Raw genomic sequence first — 19972 nt, 5'->3', positions numbered from 1 at the left:
AACGGGATTATCAGCCCATATGCCGCAAATTGTTGTTTCTTACACGACCACTGTAGGTGCTAAACTTTAAAACCTGACTATAGGTCGTAATAAGCTGCTGAACAATCAACCTATTTGGTAGTTTTTTGGAGGAGAACAGGCTGTATAATACAATCATTTTAAATATTTGATGCCTAATTGGGCCATTCTGCATAAGAAGTGCTTTTACTTTTGGTACATTTCGGTCATACTTGTTTACTTTTACTTAAGTAAAGTTTTGAATGCAGGAGTTTTATGTTAACTGAGTATGTTTAGACTGTAGTATTGCTACTTTTACGTAAATAATCTGAGTACTTCTTCCACCTCTTGTTTCCTAAAACTAAATAAATGCTGGTTGTTGCACACAGTTTTGCAATTTGCTTCAGAGTAACATTCTGAGTCAATAATTGAGATATCATATTGCAACACTAACATAAGAACACTGTTAGTATTTTGTAATATGTCAGGTGGTAAAAGATTAGCACAGTGAAGCAGCGGGAAAACCAACATGTGTTAATGTTGCTTCATGTGGGTTAGTCCCCTGCCATAGTTTAGTTTCTGATTGGATAAGTGAATTACAGACCTTGCCTCCCTTCCTCTTTCACTCTGCCTTGTTTGCAGTGAGACTCACACATCAGGAGAAACCTGACAGACTACTGCTTCGGGTAAGAGCTTATATCTGTTTATATGTAAAGATAAGAAAACCTTCTTATGTTCGTTCTGAGTTAACTTCAATATGTGAAGGAGCCTTGAATTGTAGTGTCTAGAAATCCTTCTTCACATCAGGTAGATGATTCTTGTATTATGAAACATGTCGGTTTCTTCTTCTGCCTCAATTGCAGTGATTACAGATAAAGAGTGTTAAGAGGCTGCATATTCGAAAAAAAATTGCATTTTAGGATATGCATTGACATTCAATATTACTTCCCTACAAAACTACCTTTGGAAGTAAGTGCTAATCTGTTACAGTCAAATATAATTCATGTTTTTTAATATGATTGTCTTTTTAATAAGCAGCCTCTTTAACCTGTTTTCAGATACACTTTGGTTATTAAAAGCACACTTTGTCTTGCACCAGACTTCTGATCCTCACGGTGTTAATTTTGGCAGCTATTTTTGATTTAGTCGTGGTCTTTAGACGAAAATGGTTATTAGTGTTAGTCACATTTTAGTCCTTTTTATCCTTCATAGTTTTAGTCGACGAAACTCAAAACGTTTTTGTGCAGTTTTAGTCGATGAAAAATCTTTACATTTCAGTCAACTTTTAGTCAAAATGTTTTCTCTCTTTAAACTAATTCAGTTATATAAGTTATAAATAAAATATATATAATTATGTTATTATATTGTACTGTACTTGAATAAAATGTTACGGTCCTTGTACTTTACTGGAGTATTTAAGTATTTTGCTCCTTAGTAGGCCTACTTCTACTCCACTACAGTTCAGATGTAAATGATGTACTTTTACTCCACTACATTTATTGAATAGCCTACCTTTAGTTACTTTACAGATGTGGATGAATGATGTGAAACATAATCAAGTCTTAAATCAGACTTTAGTTCCACCTGGAGTAAATTCACAAGCTACCCTGCAGTATACAAAGTCATTCAAACTAGCTGCACCTTTACCAGCTTTGAGAACACTTTAATGATCAATAATATGGGAGGATGTGGCTCAGTGGATCAGTGGCATTTCTCCGACTGAATATGATGCTGTTTGGACAGACTACTCGTGCCTTACGCGAAAACACAAAATGTTTTAGTGCCGCAGACGAGCCATCCGTCCCGGCAGATCTCTGTGTGCCGCTGCAGCGTGTCTGTTAGTACACAGAGAGACATGCCTGTGGGAGATCGCTCTTCTGGAGTGAAGAGAGCGGAAATAATGATAGAAACGTAAGATGCATTTTGACAGACAAGACGGACAATTGGGGGAATATATCCTACATTTTAGTCCCGTCTCGTCTCGTTAACGAAAACAAAATATACATTTAGTCGTAGTTTTTATTCTCAAGAATCTATTTTTAGCTCGTCATCGTCTCGTCTTAGTCATGTAAAAAAGGTCGTTGACGAACATTTTTGTATATTGAAAATAAACAAAACATAAGTGAATGTGCCTAAAGGGGAAGCCACCAGGGGCGGACTGGGTCAGTTTCCAGGGCTGAATTTTAGTCCCAGTCCGCCCCTGGTGGCTTCCCCTTTAGGCACATTCACTTATGTTTTGTTTATTTTCAATATACAAAAATGTTCGTCAACGACCTTTTTGCCACATGAAATGTCAAATGTTAGAAATCCGCTGTTTATTATTTAAAGTTTTACGTCCGATTCACTCCTTTTTTCCTCTCTGTACACAGCTCCAGTTTGATCATTGGCCTGTCATCAGATTTAATTTGTAGTTGCTGCTGTAGCGGAAGTTTAGTAAAATTATTTTTGATGAAATACTCCAAATCTCCACCCTCCATAATTGCACTTGCTTCAGTTGCTTGCTACTTTTTAAGGGCAGTGATGACAGTTACAGTACGAACTTAAGTTGATGCGATTTGATTGGATTGTGAGGCATGACGTGCGCCTCATCTGATTGGTCAATCCCTCAATTTTCTTTCACCAAGGGAAGTCAATTTCGGCTGGCCTCCTCTCGCAACAGAGAGTGCAATCTACTGTTTCACCATAACATCTAGAGGGGCGCTGTTTGTTTCACTCTTTGTAAAAATACTCAAAGAGAATGGGGGAGAGACGGGCCGGCAGAATAATTACCGAAACTAAACTAAGTGTTTTTATTTATTTATTGATATTATAACTACAATTCAAAAATTCAGGGCCTGGCTTCCCTTGGCCTCCAGGAGAAAACGCCACTGAGTTCAAGGGATAATTCTCACCCACCTCTTGTTCTTGCCCTGCACTTGTATACATGCCAGTTGAGCTGGTTCTTCCAGCAGCTCAACTCTGTCCCTCATCATGAACGCAGGAGGCTGGCTGTATATCTGAACTCGCGCCCACATCATTCTCTTCATCATCTTGCACTTGTTTTAAGCTGCTGATGATAGTGCTTGTAGCAGCGCTGCTGCCAAAAAGGTCTGTCAATTTGCGACATTTCTATGCTTCACCTGCGAGTGACTTCACCTTTATTTCTCTTGCCTTCTCGGCCCACCTTTTTCTTTTCGTTTTCTTTGATTTGTATCCATGTTTTTTCATTCTCCCTGTCTGCCGCGGCGTCTAATTCCCTTCTCTTCATGTGGCCGGTCTTTTTTCTTCTTCGTCTGTGATTATTTGACATAAGAACCACACAACTGCATTAGCGGCCGCTGTTGCCCTCTGTCGGCCGTCAGCGCAATTTAAATGATAACGTTAAACCTTTTTTTTTTAATTGCCGGCCGTCAACGGCCCTTGACGACCGGCCGTTCTGTGGTTCTCCAGATTCCCTGGAAGCCACTGATGTGTAAAGTTATGATGGTTATGGATTATAACAATACATAAGAAACGAGTATCACAAGGCATTCATCTAGAAGAGGAAGCCTTGATTGGTTGATTCCCAAACATCATTTGCGGAACAAATAAACATGTCAACATATCTTGAGAACAAATAAATAAAAGTTGTGCTGATGATCCTGTCCTTTTTCCTCCCAACAGTCAAGATGTTTCTGTGCTGGTGCCTATCTCTGGTGGCTTTAATCCCTTTGACCACAAGCACCAACCCTGGAGTAAAGGTCAAGCTAACAGCTAAAGGCATTGAATATGGTAAGGTTTGTACTTTTAGTTTTAAATCGCTGATTTCTCCCGAGATGTAATCATCAATTTCCCTTGATTTCCCTAGGCAGACAACTGGCAGTAGCTTCGATCTTGCAGAAACTCAAAACCATCAAACTTGATGATGTGTCAGGGAAAGTGAGGGTGTCCATCGGCAAGGTCAAGTACAGCCTGAAAAAGTAAGAAAGCAGTGCATTCATCACCGTCAATTCTTAAATTGGATACTTAAAGACGATTTGTGGGGTTTTCCCTTTTCTGTAATGTGTTATGTTTGTGTGCATGTAAATGGTCTGCAAAGGCTTAAATCCCAAAGTAGTCTAGAGGGAGTTTCTCTCGCATTCGTGCTTAAGGCATGGAAACATTAGAGACACAAAATACAAATATGAAACTGAAAATGAACTTTCATGTTGTCTTTATCAGTATGAACATGGTGGATGTGGGATTGCCAACGGCTACGCTGGATCTGGTGCCAGGGACCGGTCCCAAACTGTCCATTGTCAACGCTAACTTCCGTTTGAATGGAAACTGGCGGGTCAAGTACCGCTTTGTGTAAGTGAGAACAGATTTCTTCCTTTAAGGTCACCTACTATGCAAAGTCCACTTGTTCATGTATTTTCTATATAAACATGTGTCCCCTCTTCTTCATGTCTCTTCTACATCAACATGTGTCCCCTCTTCTTCATGTCTCTTCTACATCAACATGTGTCCCCTCTTCTTCACGTCTCTTCTACATCAACATGTGTCCCCTCTTCTTCATGTCTCTTCTACATCAACATGTGTCCCCTCTTCTTCAGGTCTCTTCTACATCAACATGTGTCCCCTCTTCTTCATGTCTCTTCTACATCAACATGTGTCCCCTCTTCTTCATGTCTCTTCTACATCAACATGTGTCCCCTCTTCTTCATGTCTCTTCTACATCAACATGTGTCCCCTCTTCTTCATGTCTCTTCTACATCAACATGTGTCCCCTCTTCTTCATGTCTCTTCTACATCAACATGTGTCCCCTCTTCTTCATGTCTCTTCTACATCAACATGTGTCCCCTCTTCTTCATGTCTCTTCTACATCAACATGTGTCCCCTCTGTGGAAAGAGACTCTGAAAGTTTCAGGAACAAAGATTCTCTCTCTTTTTGTCCTGACCCATTTCTATAAAAACCTGTCTGAAAATGAGCTGATCCAATTTTGGGCGCCTTATTATGTCATAACGATTTTTTTGGCTTGTGTAACCATTAGCCAATCACCAACCAAGGTAACCCCCCCCCCCCCCCCACACACACACTTTATCACCTGAATCTCCTCCTAGAGCACCATTGAGTTATTTTTAACCAAATGTCTCTCAGAGGGGCGTGGGGAGGGGCTCCTTATTTTCATCTCAAGTAACAGACAGAGAATCAGCACTTTGGAAACAGGGCTGAAACAGAGGGGATTATGGGTAATGCTGCAATGATCTGTTTGGTGTTTGGAGCCAAACACTTCAGAGACCTGTTTTGTATATATCTGAGAACTATAATATATTGATGAAAAACAGTATAATAGAGGACCTTTAAAGTAAAATATTTGGGGACCTATATACCCCTAACCCTATCCCCACCCCTCTCTCAACAGAAAGGACAGTGGCTCTTTTAAGTTGAACGGCGATGACATCAGTTTCAGTACAAGTCTCTCTATCAAGACTGATCCGACAGGCCGACCTGCGGTTAGTAGTATCGACTGTGGAGCCAATGTTGGCAAGATGAGCGTCCGTTTTAGGGGTGGAGCCAGGTAAGAAGAAACAACTTTTGAACCGATTTGAAAGAATACAATTTTATTTTATTTTCGTGCTGCCATATTTCCTGTTTTTCATTTCAGCTGGTTGTACAATCTCTTCAAGAAATCCATTAGTAGTGCGATACGAAAGGCAATGCAGAAAAAGGTGAGGACTGCTTTAGCTTTACAGACACTAGTTGGTTTCCAAACTGCACTTTATCCACGTTGGGTTATTTTAAGAATATGTTCTCCATTCAGAAATCACTGTGCAAATGTATTGTGTTTTGGAATTTTTGTTGCAGATCTGCCCTCTGGTGGCCAATGCAGTATCTGATTTGAACAACAATTTGAAAACTCTCAATGGTAAAACATTATCTTCATGTCAAATATCTATGTGTATGTTTCATTGATGCTGAATATGTGAGAGACTTTCTGTCTTTATGCAGTTCTAGCCAAGGTGGACAAGTTTGCAGAGATTGAATATTCCATGGTGGCATCGCCTGCAGTGTCAAAAACCTCCATTGACTTTGGCTTGAAGGTGAGAAACCATCCCGATGCTTTTGTTTGCTCACTTGTTACTTGTTAGATGCTTTTATCCAAAGCGACTTACATACATTCAGTACTGCGGGCAATCCCCACAGGAGCAATTTGGGGTGAAGTGTCTCAGGGTCACAACGACATGGTGACTGCAGTGGGACTCGAACTTGCTATCCCGTGATTCAAAGTTCAGCACACTAAATTCAGCGCACAATCCCACTGAGCCACAGCCTCCCCTTGCTTCTTAGGGCTTCTGTACTGGAGCCTCAGCTTGGCAGAGATGGCAAAAGTACACACATCCTTTACTTACTATACTATATTTTGACCTAAATCAAAATATAATATTATTTTCAAAAGCTTTTTTTGTCTGATTCTTCGATTAATTTAAACAGACAGTTCAAGTAAGATCCAATTTTCAATAAAATTGCGGTCTTACCTTGACTTGAAGATGAAGTCCATTTGCCTATACCTCTGGACAAAAATCTCTATTACTTTTTTGTAAAAGTCCTCCTTATGTTCTTGTAGTTTCAAAAGTCTATCATAAATCTAATCTAATCAATAGATTTATGATTCGAAAATTATAAAAGTAGGCTAGACATGTGGATATTATCCAGCTGAACAAAACGTGCATTTATCTAACAGCTACGTTTCCCACAGATCTTATTTTGAGCTATTTTCTAAAATCCTATGGAGAAATCTCATTGCTTTTTTGTCGAGGGAAGCCATGCGCAGCTTACTTCCTGGTTTTAGGATGCGTCACTCTCCTCTCTCGTCTCCTCTTCACACACCACACTTTTCGCGGCACACGTACTTACAGCCAATGTGAGATGACGTATGGTGGGGAAGGCAGCTCTCTGCCCCTATGGTCATTATTTTTTGCCACACACATTAAATAGAAAAATACTCTGAGCATGCGCAGTGTAGTTTTTACAGTCACCGTTCACTTAGACAGTGAGAGGGAGGGGCAGGATCGGGTTTTGTCCCACATGGCTCTAAACAGCTCAATAGGCACACACTGTAGACACTAATTAGAAGAACACATACTAAAACAGCAATGTACAGACGAATCAGATGATTAAACATGATCTTAAAATATATTTTATAATTTATTTTTTGCATTTTTTTGTAATCATTATTTGTAATACTTTCTGTTGACACTAGGTGGGGCTGTACTCCACTGCTTCCCACCTCTGCAGTTTGGTTATTAAGAAATAGACAGTCATGGTTGCGTTGCAAATGTTCTGTTTCTTTGTCTTTTAGGGTGAATTCTACAACATCGGGAAGCATCAGGAGCCTCCCTTTTCCCCCGCAGTCTTTTCCCTGCCGCCCCAGATCAACAACATGTTGTACATCGGCGTTTCCTCCTTCACCATCGAATCTGCGGCCTTCGTCTACAACACAGCTGGAGCCCTCAGCCTGTACATCACTGATGACATGGTGAGCTGAATCCTCCTGATTCACTCATCAATGTTCTTACATGACGTCACAATGATATTCAACCTTTCTGACTCTCAACAGATCCCAAAAATCTCTCCCATCCGACTCAACACCCGAACGTTTGGAGTTTTCATCCCGCAGGTGAAAACAGATTCTACTCATTTGATACAAAGCATTGTCTTTATAGATTGGTGCAGGGATTACATATTTATGTAGGCCGAAGCGGAAGTTAGAATCATAATGGGATTTTTCCATTGGATTTGAGTATATTGCAGAAAATAGGATTTGTGGCAAACTCACGTTTATGATTCTTACATGTTCTGTTCAACAGGATAATCTCCACATATTAACACCACATTTATGATTTTTGAAGCATAATTGTAATCACTGGAAGTAAAAAACGAACTTTAGGCTAAATACAAAATTGGCTGCGCATCACCACCGCAAAGCTAAAGGCGCACTTACGTTTATCGCTTATTCAGACACTTGTTAGCATCTACCGTTGTATGTCTCATAGAAGCTTTGGACATTCATGAGTGGGGTATTTGCTGACGTAATTCGTCAAAGAATAAAACGTAAACATTTCCTCAGCTTGAGTTAAACACAGACCTTATTTCAGGCATCTAACCGGTCCAAAAATGCAAAAGTAAAGACGGGGAAACTAGAAGTGGTAAAATGCTTAAGGACTCTGCACCAGTTTATTAGTGTTTTTGTCAGCTATATATCTTCTTTTTCAGATTGCCAAGCGTTTCCCAGGTCTGATGATGAAACTTCTGGTGAAGATGGCGAAAGCTCCAGTCATCACGTTTGAACCCAACAACGCGACAGTTCAGAGCTTTGCCTCAGTGACAGCTTACGCTATCCAACCCAACGCCACACTTACGCCTCTCTTTGTCCTGAACTTGGTAGGTTACACAGCTGGTGTGATAAATAAAAAGCCATTTGTTTGGTTCTACGTTGGGAACTGTCTCACTATATTGTCTTTACAGGTCTCCAGTGTCAGCGCCCGAGTGTTTGTCAGTGGAACGAGGTTGGCCGGAGCTGTCACCCTAAACAAGTGAGTAACTAAAAACTTGAAAAAGGGGCCAAAAGGTCTTTGTGAAGACGAGCATGACCGTTTAATTTGCCTCATTTGCACAGAATGGATCTGACCCTGGGGACGAGCTATGTCGGAGACTTTCAGGTGAGAACTCATTCTAACACGAGTCACAGTGTGCACATTCAGTACCAACATAACTAACGAACCCTAACTCTGACCTGCAGGTCGGTACCCTCAACAGCATCTTCCAAACGGTCCTCAATTTCGTGGTGATACCTAGAATGAATGGTGAGTACTCTTTATGAACTACTAAGACCCGCCTTGATGAGAAGACTGACAGATTGAAATGTGAATGCAATAGACTGTGACACTGTTTTGCTCTTTGAATTGTAATATTGTCCACTGTACTGCAGGTTAAGTCCTCAGAAACAAAATTAAAATGCCATTTTCATTTGAAAATCGAGAGAAAATTGCATTTTATTTTAAATTGTGACTTAAATAATTATTTCAGGAATAGTAAAAAATACTGACATTTATAATAAACTAAATTATAAACATTTAAAAAACACATACATATAGGTAAAATGTAGAGTGGAGTAACGTTTCATTTTCTATTTTACATTACAGGTCCCTCTGGCATTCTATAAAAGACAGAAAGGCACACTTTGTTGCCCATTTAAAAAATGTTTATCTATTATTCATATGTATTTAATCGTGTTGCATATTGCTAGTGTGTATTTTTTATCTTTTCATATAAATGATATTGAACCAGTTTTAAAGTCATAACTTATCCCCCTTTTTCAGTTAAATCTTATGTGTTGCATTTTCCTTTTTTAAGCAATTGAATCTGCATTTAATGCATGAAATGTCCTATACACTTAACACCTAATATAACACTTCTGCTATTATATCATGACCATGTTTTCCACATTAGATTTTTGGGACTAGTTTTTCTAAATGTCTGCATTTTTGCTTCATAGCTCAACTTGCAAAAGGATACCCTCTTCCGACACTTGGAAAGATGAAGCTGGTGAACACTCAGCTGCTGGTCCTGAAGGTCAGACTGTTTCCTATAAAGCTGTATTTATTATATGACATGGATTTTTACGAGGGCCAATAACTCGGAAGAAAACATCTTAAATATCCAGACAATCAACTGAATTATTTGATTTTTAAGCTGTTCTTAATTTTGGTTTATTTCTCTCTAGGACCACGTGATGATTGGGACCGATGTTCAGTTCACGGGTTGAGTGCCATTTCTGGAAGCTTCCAATTCTGCACCATGAAGACACAATCCCAGTTCATCATGTAGAAATATTACCGTCAAATGCTGATCACCTGTTTGCCTCGGATATCAACTCAGGTGTTCATACTATTTTTCTTTTAAATATAAATCTTATGTACAATGTAGAACAGTCTGTTAACAGTTGTCACCACGATCATGTTTTTTAAACAAAACTCTCTGCTGCCAACTTTATGAAAAATGTATGACTCAAAGGTTTCTGATTCTGTATCTCACAGAGTGATGCTTCAAATGTGCCGATGCATGACTTTTCTGTAGCAGATTTGAGAGCCGTAGGAAAACAATTATTATTAACAAAAACTAGGTAACAGTAGTTTGTGCTAAACAAGCGTTATCATTTACATTATCCAAACCAGTTTTAGATTCTTAAGGGACGGTTCACACAAAAGTACATTGTTTTCTTTTAGCTTTAATGCAATTTTTCAATCTAAATATGTTTTGGTGTGAGTTACTGTTTATGGAGATTTCGGAGGGGAGGTCCACATGGCAACGTCGCATGCTTCAACGGAGACGCTTCCCATTCACTTTAGCCGCGTTCACACCGGAGTACTTTTTAGTTCACCAGAACTACGATATATTTGCGTTCACACCAAAAAGCCCCGGGAACTAAATTAGTTAATGAGAACCTTTTTACCCCCTTTTCAGTCCCTGCTAGAGAGCAGGGACTTTCGTGGGAGAAAAAGGTTCCTATGTCTGATTGGCTGGGCGGATTGCAAAGCACGCCCCGCCAAACTCCCAAAAACGTTTGTGAAGCCGCCATTTTATTATCCTCGCATTGCATTATTAGCATTAGCATTAGCCTAGCGCATAAACTACCGTGTGGACGGTAAGTAAGTCTGCCTTCCCTTGAATATAAACACACTTTACAGGAGTTAGTTTGTTCTGCTCAAAGCCCCAATAAAATACATTTGAATAAAACTCACCAGCACAATGTCTCTCTCCAGAAACCGAGACCCAGTCACTTAACATAATCCACAGACATTGTGAGCAGTTTGTTGTCGGAATTATTTTCTTTCTACCAAATTAAACGTGCCAATGTGATTAACGAAGCTTGCATCGACTCATGGACAAGAAGCTGGTGCTCAATCGATGATGCGTGAAGTTAGGTTGAAATAGTAGAAGAAAATAGTTCCTACATTAATCCGCTCACAAGAATGTGTCATTATTTCTGAATAAAGACACTGCTCTAGTTTTTCCAAATATAATAGCTGTATTAGAGAGTCGTCAGTTCAATATGTAAATAAACACACTTAGTACTGACAGTTTAAATAACATATTGCAGTTTTAATAGCTCATCACAGCAGTCCAAGAGTCCATGAAAAACAGCCACAGTGTGTCTTCCAAGAAAATATGGCGGTGCTCTAGCTCCCCCATCTTTCCAGTGGTTTCCATCATGGGCCTGTTTCGGTCATGGTTGTGTTTGAGGACACATGTTCATCGTAGTTCTTCACCGTCTCTCTCAGGGAGCTGTGACTGAGGGCTCGGCCTCTCAAGCTCTGGGAGTTGGCCGACAAAATCTATATCAGAGACACAAACCATGAAGAGTGAGTGATTGAATGATGAATGAACCAGATAATGCCTTAAAATATTTAATTATTTAATCTTAGCATGCTTAAGCTTGTTTATAATGGTTGGTTTGTTACAGCAGTAGCAGAATTCATGATAATACATGATTGTATTAAACACTGGAACACCTGTGTATTTTTCATTTTAGGATAAATAAAGAAATGATTTCAAACCAAAAGTTTTCATCTCCATCTTTAGGTAAATGTTCCCGATCTTTGAAGTACAGCCTGACAGTGACATGGGTTTGAAGGGAGATAGCAATAGAACTTTTTTTTTTTCATAAACACAAATCACACGTGGAATCTTGAAGTGTTTCTCTATAATATTAAATAATCATGACTGAAGATACATCTGTAAACCTGCCTCTTTGGGACTGTGAATGTGTTGGGAATTGACAGGGATCAAACGACAAATCATTAGCCACCCGATTGTAATTCAAATGTTTTCAAATCGTGATAAAAATCGAGAAGTTGATTGGAAAAATAAGAGCTTTTTCATTTGGTTATTACATCATTTGGATATACTGATTACAGCCAGTGAGTGGGACATGTTATTGTTTCAAATACACCTAAAAGTGCTTTCTGATGGAAATACTAAAGTGACAAATGCATCTCTGGCATGTACCAGTATATCTGTAATAAATATCGATCAGTCTCTATTTTGAAGTAAAGGTAAACATGTGTATAAGATGTATCTGTACCTCCACCAGCACGTAGTCTCCAGCGCTGATTGGTGCTCTGTTGGATTCTGCAGACTGAACAGCAACTTCCTCTTTGGGGAAAATGACTTTGGTGTTTCCATCAGTTCTCCCACTCAGATCATTGGCAGATCTTTTACTCTCCTGCATGAACAGAAAGTGGAGAGCAAAGAAGAGCTTAGTTATTCTATGGTAACCCAGTTATGAGGTACAGGTCAAGTACTTCCATCTATGGTGAGCAGTTTGGCAAATATCAATGCTAGTAAGAGCTGGTGATCAAACCGCTGTCACTCTGATTGGTAGACGCTCATTTAATTTGTGGAAATCTAAGAGAGAGCTGCAGGGAAACGTATTTCTGACGGCTAACCTATAAATTACCATCGCTCTGGTTCCCTTGATTTTAAAGGTCTACAATTTTGTTTCTGGTGTCCTTTGACAGCTCTTTGGTCTTGGCCATAGTGGAGTTTGGAGTGTGACTGTTTGAGGTTGTGGACAGGTGTCTTTTATACTGATAACGAGTTCAAACAGGTGCCATTAATACAGTTAACAAGTGGAGGACAGAGGAGGCTCTTAAAGAAGAAGTTACAGGTCTGTGAGAGCCAGAAATCTTGTTTGTTTGTAGGTGACCAAATACTTATTTTACCGAGGAATTTACCAATTAAATCATTAAAAATGTGATTTTCTGGATTCTTTCCCCCCATTCTGTCTCTCATAGTTGAAGTGTACCTAGGATGAAGATTACAGGCCTCTCTCATCTTTTTAAGTGGGAGAACTTGCACAATTGGTGGCTGACTAAATACTTTTTTGCCCCACTGTATATATATATATATATATATATACACCCAAGGTAGAAAGGATGGGGGGACTTTGGTACGAGGGAACCAGAGGTGCAAAAATGCTGACTCACTCCTTCAAATGAAGAGTTAGGGTTCTCGAAAGAGGGAAAACAGGGTGCATTCTGGGTAAGAAAAGAGAAATTAACAAAACTATGAAGCTGTGTCATGTGTGCAGTACTAGTGGAGATTAAACCACCCAACCTTTGATTGGCAGACGTCCATTCACTTTGTGGAAAACTGTCTAATAGCCCGCTGCAGGGAGACCAACCAGGAAGTTAACCAATGGGAGTTTTCCATTAGATTTCAGATTTTTGCAGAAAATAAGGGGAAAATGGGAAAATAAACATTTAAGACACTTTAGCGAGATAATCTTCACAAATTAAAGATTTTTTTATTTTAAGATGTCTTTTTTTGGCTTCATGCCTTTGTCATATAATGCAGCCAAAGATTGACAGGATAGGGGGACTTTGGGATGAGGGAACCAGAGATGCAAAAATGTTGAGTTGGGGTTCTTGTAAAGCACCCTTGGGTCCCATGAAAGGCGCTATATAAATCTAAGCTATTATTATTATTATTGAAAGAGGAAGAACAGGGTGCCGTCCGGGTGAGAAAAGAGAAACTAAAGAAACTATGAAGCTGTGTTATGCGTGCGGTACTCACCCCCTCCACCAGGACGAGCTGTTTGCTGCCCACCAGAGCAGCGTTGACCCTCGTTGCCCCCTCCCTGAAAACTGTGATACACTCCTGCAGTCTGCGCTGCTTCACCTCCGCCGGAACGTCATCCTCCAGACGGTGGTAGGCCTGCGTTTTCTGAGGAAGGAAACCACAAGGACGGTAAGGTTACAATCTCGATCATTTACGGAGCGGCTGAAGAGAACAGCTTGGATTTCATTGTGAAATGGCACGTTACTGACCTTCCTCATGCTGTAGGCGAACAGGAAGCCCACGTTGTAGCCCACCTCTCTGATCAGAGACAGAGTCTGCAGGTGGTCCTCCTCCGTTTCACCACAGAACCCTGAGATGAAGTCACTGCTGAGACTCACCTCTGAAACACATTCACACAGTCATTCATGTTAAACACATACCACACACTCATTTATTAAGACGACGAGAATAAGAAAGAAAAGGCCTTTAGGTTACATTATCAGCCGGGCTTCTCCACACAGAAGGAGATAGCTGGGATTTAATAAATAAATTGTATTTTATGAAGTCAGGCTAGTGTTATCATAAGATATTACTCATAGTGTTACCTAAAGACGTGTGACGAATGAACAAAGCTGTAAGTAACAAATGGAATTTACTTATAATCTCATAAAGTAAATAAAGGAGTCCAATGGAGGCGCTTGAGGCAGTGTGTGTAGGAGAGAAAGGGAACACTGTTTAGCCTTTGCAGACCATTTACATGCACCAAAACCTTCATAATACAATACACTGAATACAGGAAAGGAAAAACCCGAAAAACATAATAGAGCCTCTTTAGAGTAACAATATATTATATATATCTTACCTGGGACAATTCTCCTGATGTTCTGGACAAGATCAAGGTAGGCCTCTCTAGTGTAGCTGCGTATTTCATAAGAGAATACATTTTATTAAACAACTTCCTGACTTGTTTAAAGGGTTAGAGTTAGAGTTCCCCCGAAACCTTACAAACAGAATAGCTTTGATGATTTAGTTTGAGTTGTCTTACCCACGACGCATTGCTTTGAGGACCTTGCTGCTGCCGCTCTGAGCCGGGAGGTGGATCTGTGTGCAGATGTTCCCTCGCTCCGCAATCAGATGAATAACCTTTGAAAACACAGAGCCCATTAGGACGTCTTCAACCCTACATAAAGCACTAGAGGAAAGGGAAACCCCCAAAAAGCATAATAGGGCCTCTTTAATACATTTAATCTACGCTCATCTGTACTTTTCTCCTTAATTCACCCACGGTTATCATTACATAACTCCTCATTTGACTATTTAAAGGCTCTAAAATCAGCTGTTCAGCCCCATTCACCTTTAATGTGTTCAGTTGAGTGATAACGTACCTCATCGGGGAAGTCTTTGGGGTGAGGGGAGGTGAACCTGACCCTCATGTCGGGGTCGATGCGGGACACTCGGTCCAGCAGGTCAGAGAAGCGCAGGCCTCCCTCTTTCCTCCTGTAGACGGTCTGGAAGCCCTCGCTGAGCCGGGTCGCCCCCGAGCTGCAGAGCTGATCCTCTGACGCGTCTCGGTAGCTGTTCACGTTCTGACCCAGAAGAGTCACCTCCTTCACGCCCTGAGGACAACACACACACCATGTACATGTTAGTATGCAGAGGTGGGAAGTAGTGGAACACTTCGTTACTGTACTTAAGTACTTTACTCCACTACTTCTTTTTCTGACGACTTTTTACTTTTGCTTCTTACATTTTCAAAACAAATACCTGTACTTAGGTCAGGTACTCTTTAAAACAGATGGTAGTTATGGGTACTTTTTACTTAAGTACATTTCAAAGCCCATACTTCTTTACTTTTACTTGAGTAAAGAAGTTTAGTCAGTACTTCTACTTTTACCAGAGTATTTTTAAACACGAGTATCTGTACTTCTACTCGAGTAAAGTATGTGTGTACTTTTGCCATCTCTGTTAGTATGGGATTATTCATCCACTAATTAAAGCAGCTCTGGGAATAATAAGAGACTGGAAGGACTGCAAACATCTCAGTGTCTGTCTTCTTGTCCCATATTCTGTTGACCAATCACTGCTCTTCATTTCAAGCTATATTTTCCATTGTTGGTCTTCATTTGTTTACATTTTGTCCCAAACCTCAGATCCTCCTTTCTTCTGTTATGTAAATCCATGTTAAGACCCCTCTCTTTCATTTAAGTGTTTGAGATGAATGTAAAGATTATTAAAAAAGTTATAAAATGTGCACCTACCCTGATGTTAACTTAATTTAACCCACAAAATAATGACCATTATGCCATAAAATGTCTGATAAAGGAAAACTCTCGATGGCTAATGTAATATTATTTTCATGTTAAGTCCAAAGCTCCAAAATGTTGTGTTTTCAGATTGAATACTTTGGTATATTGCACTTTCCACATCACGGTTGTGCTGTTGTTTGTGGAATAGCCCTAGCATTGCTATCAGCGCGTGTCTACTTGTAATAAAGAGGTTGTTCTGTCAGCACTTGCCTGGTCAGAGAGCATCCGGACCTCCTCCAGGATGGAGCTGATGGGGCGACTCCTCTCCCTTCCCCGAGTGAAGGGGACGATGCAGTACGTGCACATGTTGTCACAGCCGCGCATGATGGAGCTGCCAGCAGGAAGACACACAGGAAGTCATCAGAGGTCAAAGTCAACTTTATCATCAATATCTCTGAGAGTGTGGTACGAACAGGGAGATAGAAATGCCGTTTCTCAAAAATATATAAGAAATATATATATATATATACTTATATGAAGTATATATACATACATACACAAAATGTAAATGTAAGAAAAAAAGGCACATATATAACATTATGAAGTAACGGGTTGCGGTCAAATTGTGTTTTTGTGAAATTACCCAGAAGGACTTAAGTGGCGGCCATGATAAGAGCTGTTTGGATTCTGTAGATGATAATAATAATAATAATCATAATAAATGGGATTTTTAAAGCGCTTTTCCTAATGCTCAAAGACGCTTTACATAAAATCAGAACAGAAACAATACAAATAAAACATCTATCCTAGATGATAGGAAAGGAGCTTCAATGCTTCCGTTATAATCTCCTAATTTAGGAAACACTGGACCATCCTTATCGAAAGGAAAGGAGATAATGCTTTCCCACGATAGCTTGGAGATGCAATATGAAGGACATCCTCCGGAAACACTCACACAAAAGCACTGTTCCCGTGCGTGGTGTGGTGGACGGGCATGATGTCAGCGTAGGTCTCCTCGAGGGACAGCAGCACGTTGCTGGCCTGCTGGCCTCCGTCAGCGACCGTCAGCAGGCGGGGGAGGTCTCTGTACGCGTCTGGACCGGCAAGGACGTCCACCAGCTTCTCCCGCTCCAGGAGCTCCGTCTTCAGCCTCTCTGCCATGCAGCCTGGACCAACACAGCCATTATTACATATCTCATAGTCTCTGTAAGAGTGTGAAAATGGCTTGATTTCAGTCAACAATCTTACCTAAAATCCCGATTTTCATTGGAGCGAGGCTCTTTTTCCGTCTCTTCTTCATGGCTGTTAGTTGTTTTAGTCTGTTCCAAATAGTTTGTTCAGCTTTTTCTCTGTTAAGAAAGAATTTGGTTAATTAGTTAGGAATCGTATTTAGTTTGAATGGTTGTATGGAAGCCTTGAAATGCCGATTTTAGTTAGTCAGGTTAACCCTTAGCCTAACTAGGGATAATAAACGGTGTAGAGAAAATACCCACACTAAGAACTTAAAAGAGGACAAGAATATTCCCAAAAAGTTCTAGATTTGTGTTTCAGTTTGCAATGTGGGTCATTTTCCTGGTTTTCCTCACAACAATAAAAATACATAAATTGAAATATCCCAGACCGTGAATAACTGTACATAGAATTGATTTATTTTTCCAATGTGCAAAACAATGTTGCCATTATATTAACTCAGTGATTCTCAAATGGGGGTACACGGACCCCTAGGGGTACGTTGGGGTACTGCAGGGGGTACGTGAGATTTTATTTTTTTTTAAAGAAAAGAAAGGTTAATAAAAACCCATGCATGATTACAAAAATAATCTTAGTACAATAAGTTAAATAGAAAACACAATTTTATATAAAATATTCCTAGAACCACCAAGGGGGTCCTCATATAAACATGTCAAATGTGTGTATTGTATTTTATAGTTTTTCACAATATATCATTTTGTTCATTAGTTTGTTAAACATATATTACTTCAGTTGAAAAAGTCCTTGGAAAAATCTGTTTTATAAAAACGTTATTTTTTTTCATGCATAAAATGAAAATATCCTTAGTTTGTTGTAATTCATGCACGAAGGAGTTAATAAATCACACACTGAGGGAACATCACTATATTGTAATTATTTATATAGGCTTTTTCGATCAAAAATGTTCGGGGTCGGTCAGGGGGTACATTACTGAGAAAATGTTTCAAAGGGGGAACATGACTGACAAAAGTTTGAGAAGCACTGTATTAACTCACTGACATGGAAAGGGTTGAAATTCATACAAATGTGTGGTGGATATCATCAGAAGTGAAGTTGGTTAATGGATTAAACTCAGTTACACTTACTATTTGTTAATCTTCTATCTACATGCCGCTGTGACGAAAAACATTCCTAAATAGGGATCAATAAAGTATACCGAATCTAAGTGAAAAATACTAAAATATCACATTTTATGGCGTTTTTTTTTTATCAGGATAACTTTTTTTTTTTTAAAGTGAGGCATAAGTGTAACATTTAAAACAGCATGTTTCACGTTATTCCTAAGAGCATGACATCGCCTTACCTTATGGAGCATGTCACCAGGAGAACAACGTCTGCCTGTAAGCACAACAATATAATTAGTTAACCTTGTAATCATAAATGGTGTTATAATAATGTTATATAATTGTTGTATTTCTCTTGAATACCTCATTTAACTCCACTGTGCGGAGGTATCCCTTCCTCTGCAGGATGGACCAGGCTATCTCCGTGTCGTTCACATTCATCTGACACCCATAGGTCTCAAAATACACTGCGATGGGAACACAAATAAACAGTTTAACAATGATACCAGACATTTAACGTTTAGTTGTAATACTTTTTATTTTGGATTCATTAAACAGATGCACTTTGTTCAGAATACCAACACATGTGTTTACATATACCATAGGCAAATCACATCAAGGAAAAACAAAAATACAAAGGAAAAATGTGCATAACCATTACCAAACATTTAAAATGAACTCATTGGTGATGCAGACACACCTTTCCTTGAGTTTCCCATCTCCAGGTCCTCAGACAGATAGCTGTGATTATCAAAGAGATCTTCATCTGCAGCAAAGCTCTTCTTCACTGAGGCTCCTTTGATAAAATCCTGAAAACTTGGCCCACAGGATAACTGACTCTTGAACGCATCTATATTTGTCTTCGTCTCCTTGGAAGTGACACTAGTGTTAGCTAATTTAGAACAATATCTGGGTCTAACACCTCTGTGGGGTCTCCAGTGTTGCAGGATAGTAAACATGGGTTTCCTGAGGGACTCCATGCTCAGTTAGCTAATGGTAGCGACAGGAGCTTTGCAGCTACTGTAGGATGTAGCTCTGACTGAACAACCATATAGTTTAGTTAGCTACTCCTAACGTTATTTAGTAGCTTACTGCATGTATAGTTTTAATTTTTTTAAATAAATTACTGTGTAAGTGCTAGCTGAGTTGAGTAAATGTCATTCAACTTCTCATGTGTGGCCAAAGATGTCTTCGTACCAAGAAGAATATCTGCCATTTCCAAGATGTCGTTATTCAACCAGGAAATAACATTGAGCTGTTAACAATGTAGTGTCTCTACTTACAACAATAGTTGAAAAGGTACATTTGTATGAACATGTATAGCATAACTACCTTGATTTGAATGAATAACATTTATATTTGATAGTAGTCGGCTTTATTCAGGTGCACGGGCGTAAAACGGATGCAATGTTAATGTTTTTTGTTGTTATTGCATTATACAGATATGCCGTCATGTCAGGAGGAACTAATGTATTTTCCTACTTAGGCAATTTTATTATTACACTGTTTATTAATATTCTGAAGTTCATTTTAGTTAAACAATGATGGTAAATGTTGAGGAAACGGTCCTGTTTAACAAAGACGGATGTACAGGCAGAGACTCATCTTGCATCTCCAGAATCCGTTAGCCAAAGATGTCCCCAAGTACGTCCATCTTCAGGGTCCGTCTAAAATAACTTCTTGACGTAAAACATAGTTCCGCAAGTCAGCAGAGGCTTCACAGTGAGTTTTTAATAAATCAACTCCTGGAAACTTAGTAGTGATAGAAACATGTCACACTTTTCTTTTCAATGTATGGTCCTAAACTCAGGCCAAAGGGGAATACATAATAATGGTTATTAACTTAAAC

At 39.5% G+C, this 19972-nt stretch overlaps 2 protein-coding genes across 2 annotated transcripts; one reads left to right on the top strand and one right to left on the bottom strand.

The window, feature by feature from the left end:
* Window positions 1–567: 567 nt before the first annotated feature.
* LOC117532962 (bactericidal permeability-increasing protein-like) lies at window positions 568–11562 on the top strand. The gene is made up of 16 exons (XM_034196583.1): window positions 568–683; window positions 3640–3747; window positions 3824–3935; window positions 4177–4305; window positions 5362–5517; window positions 5605–5668; window positions 5805–5865; window positions 5949–6040; window positions 7300–7476; window positions 7558–7617; window positions 8214–8381; window positions 8466–8533; window positions 8617–8659; window positions 8740–8803; window positions 9496–9572; window positions 9724–11562. Exons 2-16 carry the CDS (start codon window positions 3645–3647, stop codon window positions 9763–9765), a joined length of 1416 nt encoding a protein of 471 aa, XP_034052474.1. The 5' UTR covers window positions 568–683; window positions 3640–3644; the 3' UTR covers window positions 9766–11562.
* Window positions 11082–19797, bottom strand: cdk5rap1 (CDK5 regulatory subunit associated protein 1). The gene is made up of 13 exons (XM_034196582.1): window positions 18824–19797; window positions 18487–18590; window positions 18363–18397; window positions 17057–17157; window positions 16764–16974; window positions 16079–16199; window positions 14948–15178; window positions 14608–14705; window positions 14425–14480; window positions 13832–13962; window positions 13578–13727; window positions 12085–12225; window positions 11082–11335 (listed from the first exon to the last, which is right to left on the bottom strand). The coding sequence occupies exons 1-13, from the start codon at window positions 19101–19103 to the stop codon at window positions 11210–11212; spliced, it is 1785 nt and encodes a 594-aa protein (XP_034052473.1). The 5' UTR covers window positions 19104–19797; the 3' UTR covers window positions 11082–11209.
* Between the last annotated feature and the right edge of the window lie 175 nt (window positions 19798–19972).

This window comes from Gymnodraco acuticeps, unplaced genomic scaffold, assembly GCF_902827175.1.
Source record: "Gymnodraco acuticeps unplaced genomic scaffold, fGymAcu1.1, whole genome shotgun sequence".
In the NCBI taxonomy this organism is placed as follows: Eukaryota; Metazoa; Chordata; class Actinopteri; order Perciformes; family Bathydraconidae; genus Gymnodraco; species Gymnodraco acuticeps.
This window is presented reverse-complemented; position numbering and strand designations above follow the sequence as displayed.

Bases quoted from the DNA above. Each gene is read 5' to 3' on its own strand.
- LOC117532962 (XM_034196583.1), top strand. From the start codon at position 3,645: ATGTTTCTGTGCTGGTGCCTATCTCTGGTGGCTTTAATCCCTTTGACC. The intron at 5,518-5,604 runs GTAAGAAGAAAC...TTTTCATTTCAG, and splicing joins CGTTTTAGGGGTGGAGCCAG to CTGGTTGTACAATCTCTTCA. The intron at 7,477-7,557 runs GTGAGCTGAATC...GACTCTCAACAG, and splicing joins TGTACATCACTGATGACATG to ATCCCAAAAATCTCTCCCAT.
- cdk5rap1 (XM_034196582.1), bottom strand. From the start codon at position 19,103: ATGGAGTCCCTCAGGAAACCCATGTTTACTATCCTGCAACACTGGAGA. The intron at 18,591-18,823 runs GTGTGTCTGCAT...TTCCCATCGCAG, and splicing joins GATGGGAAACTCAAGGAAAG to TGTATTTTGAGACCTATGGG. The intron at 12,226-13,577 runs GTGAGTACCGCA...CTGTTCATGCAG, and splicing joins AGCTCGTCCTGGTGGAGGGG to GAGAGTAAAAGATCTGCCAA.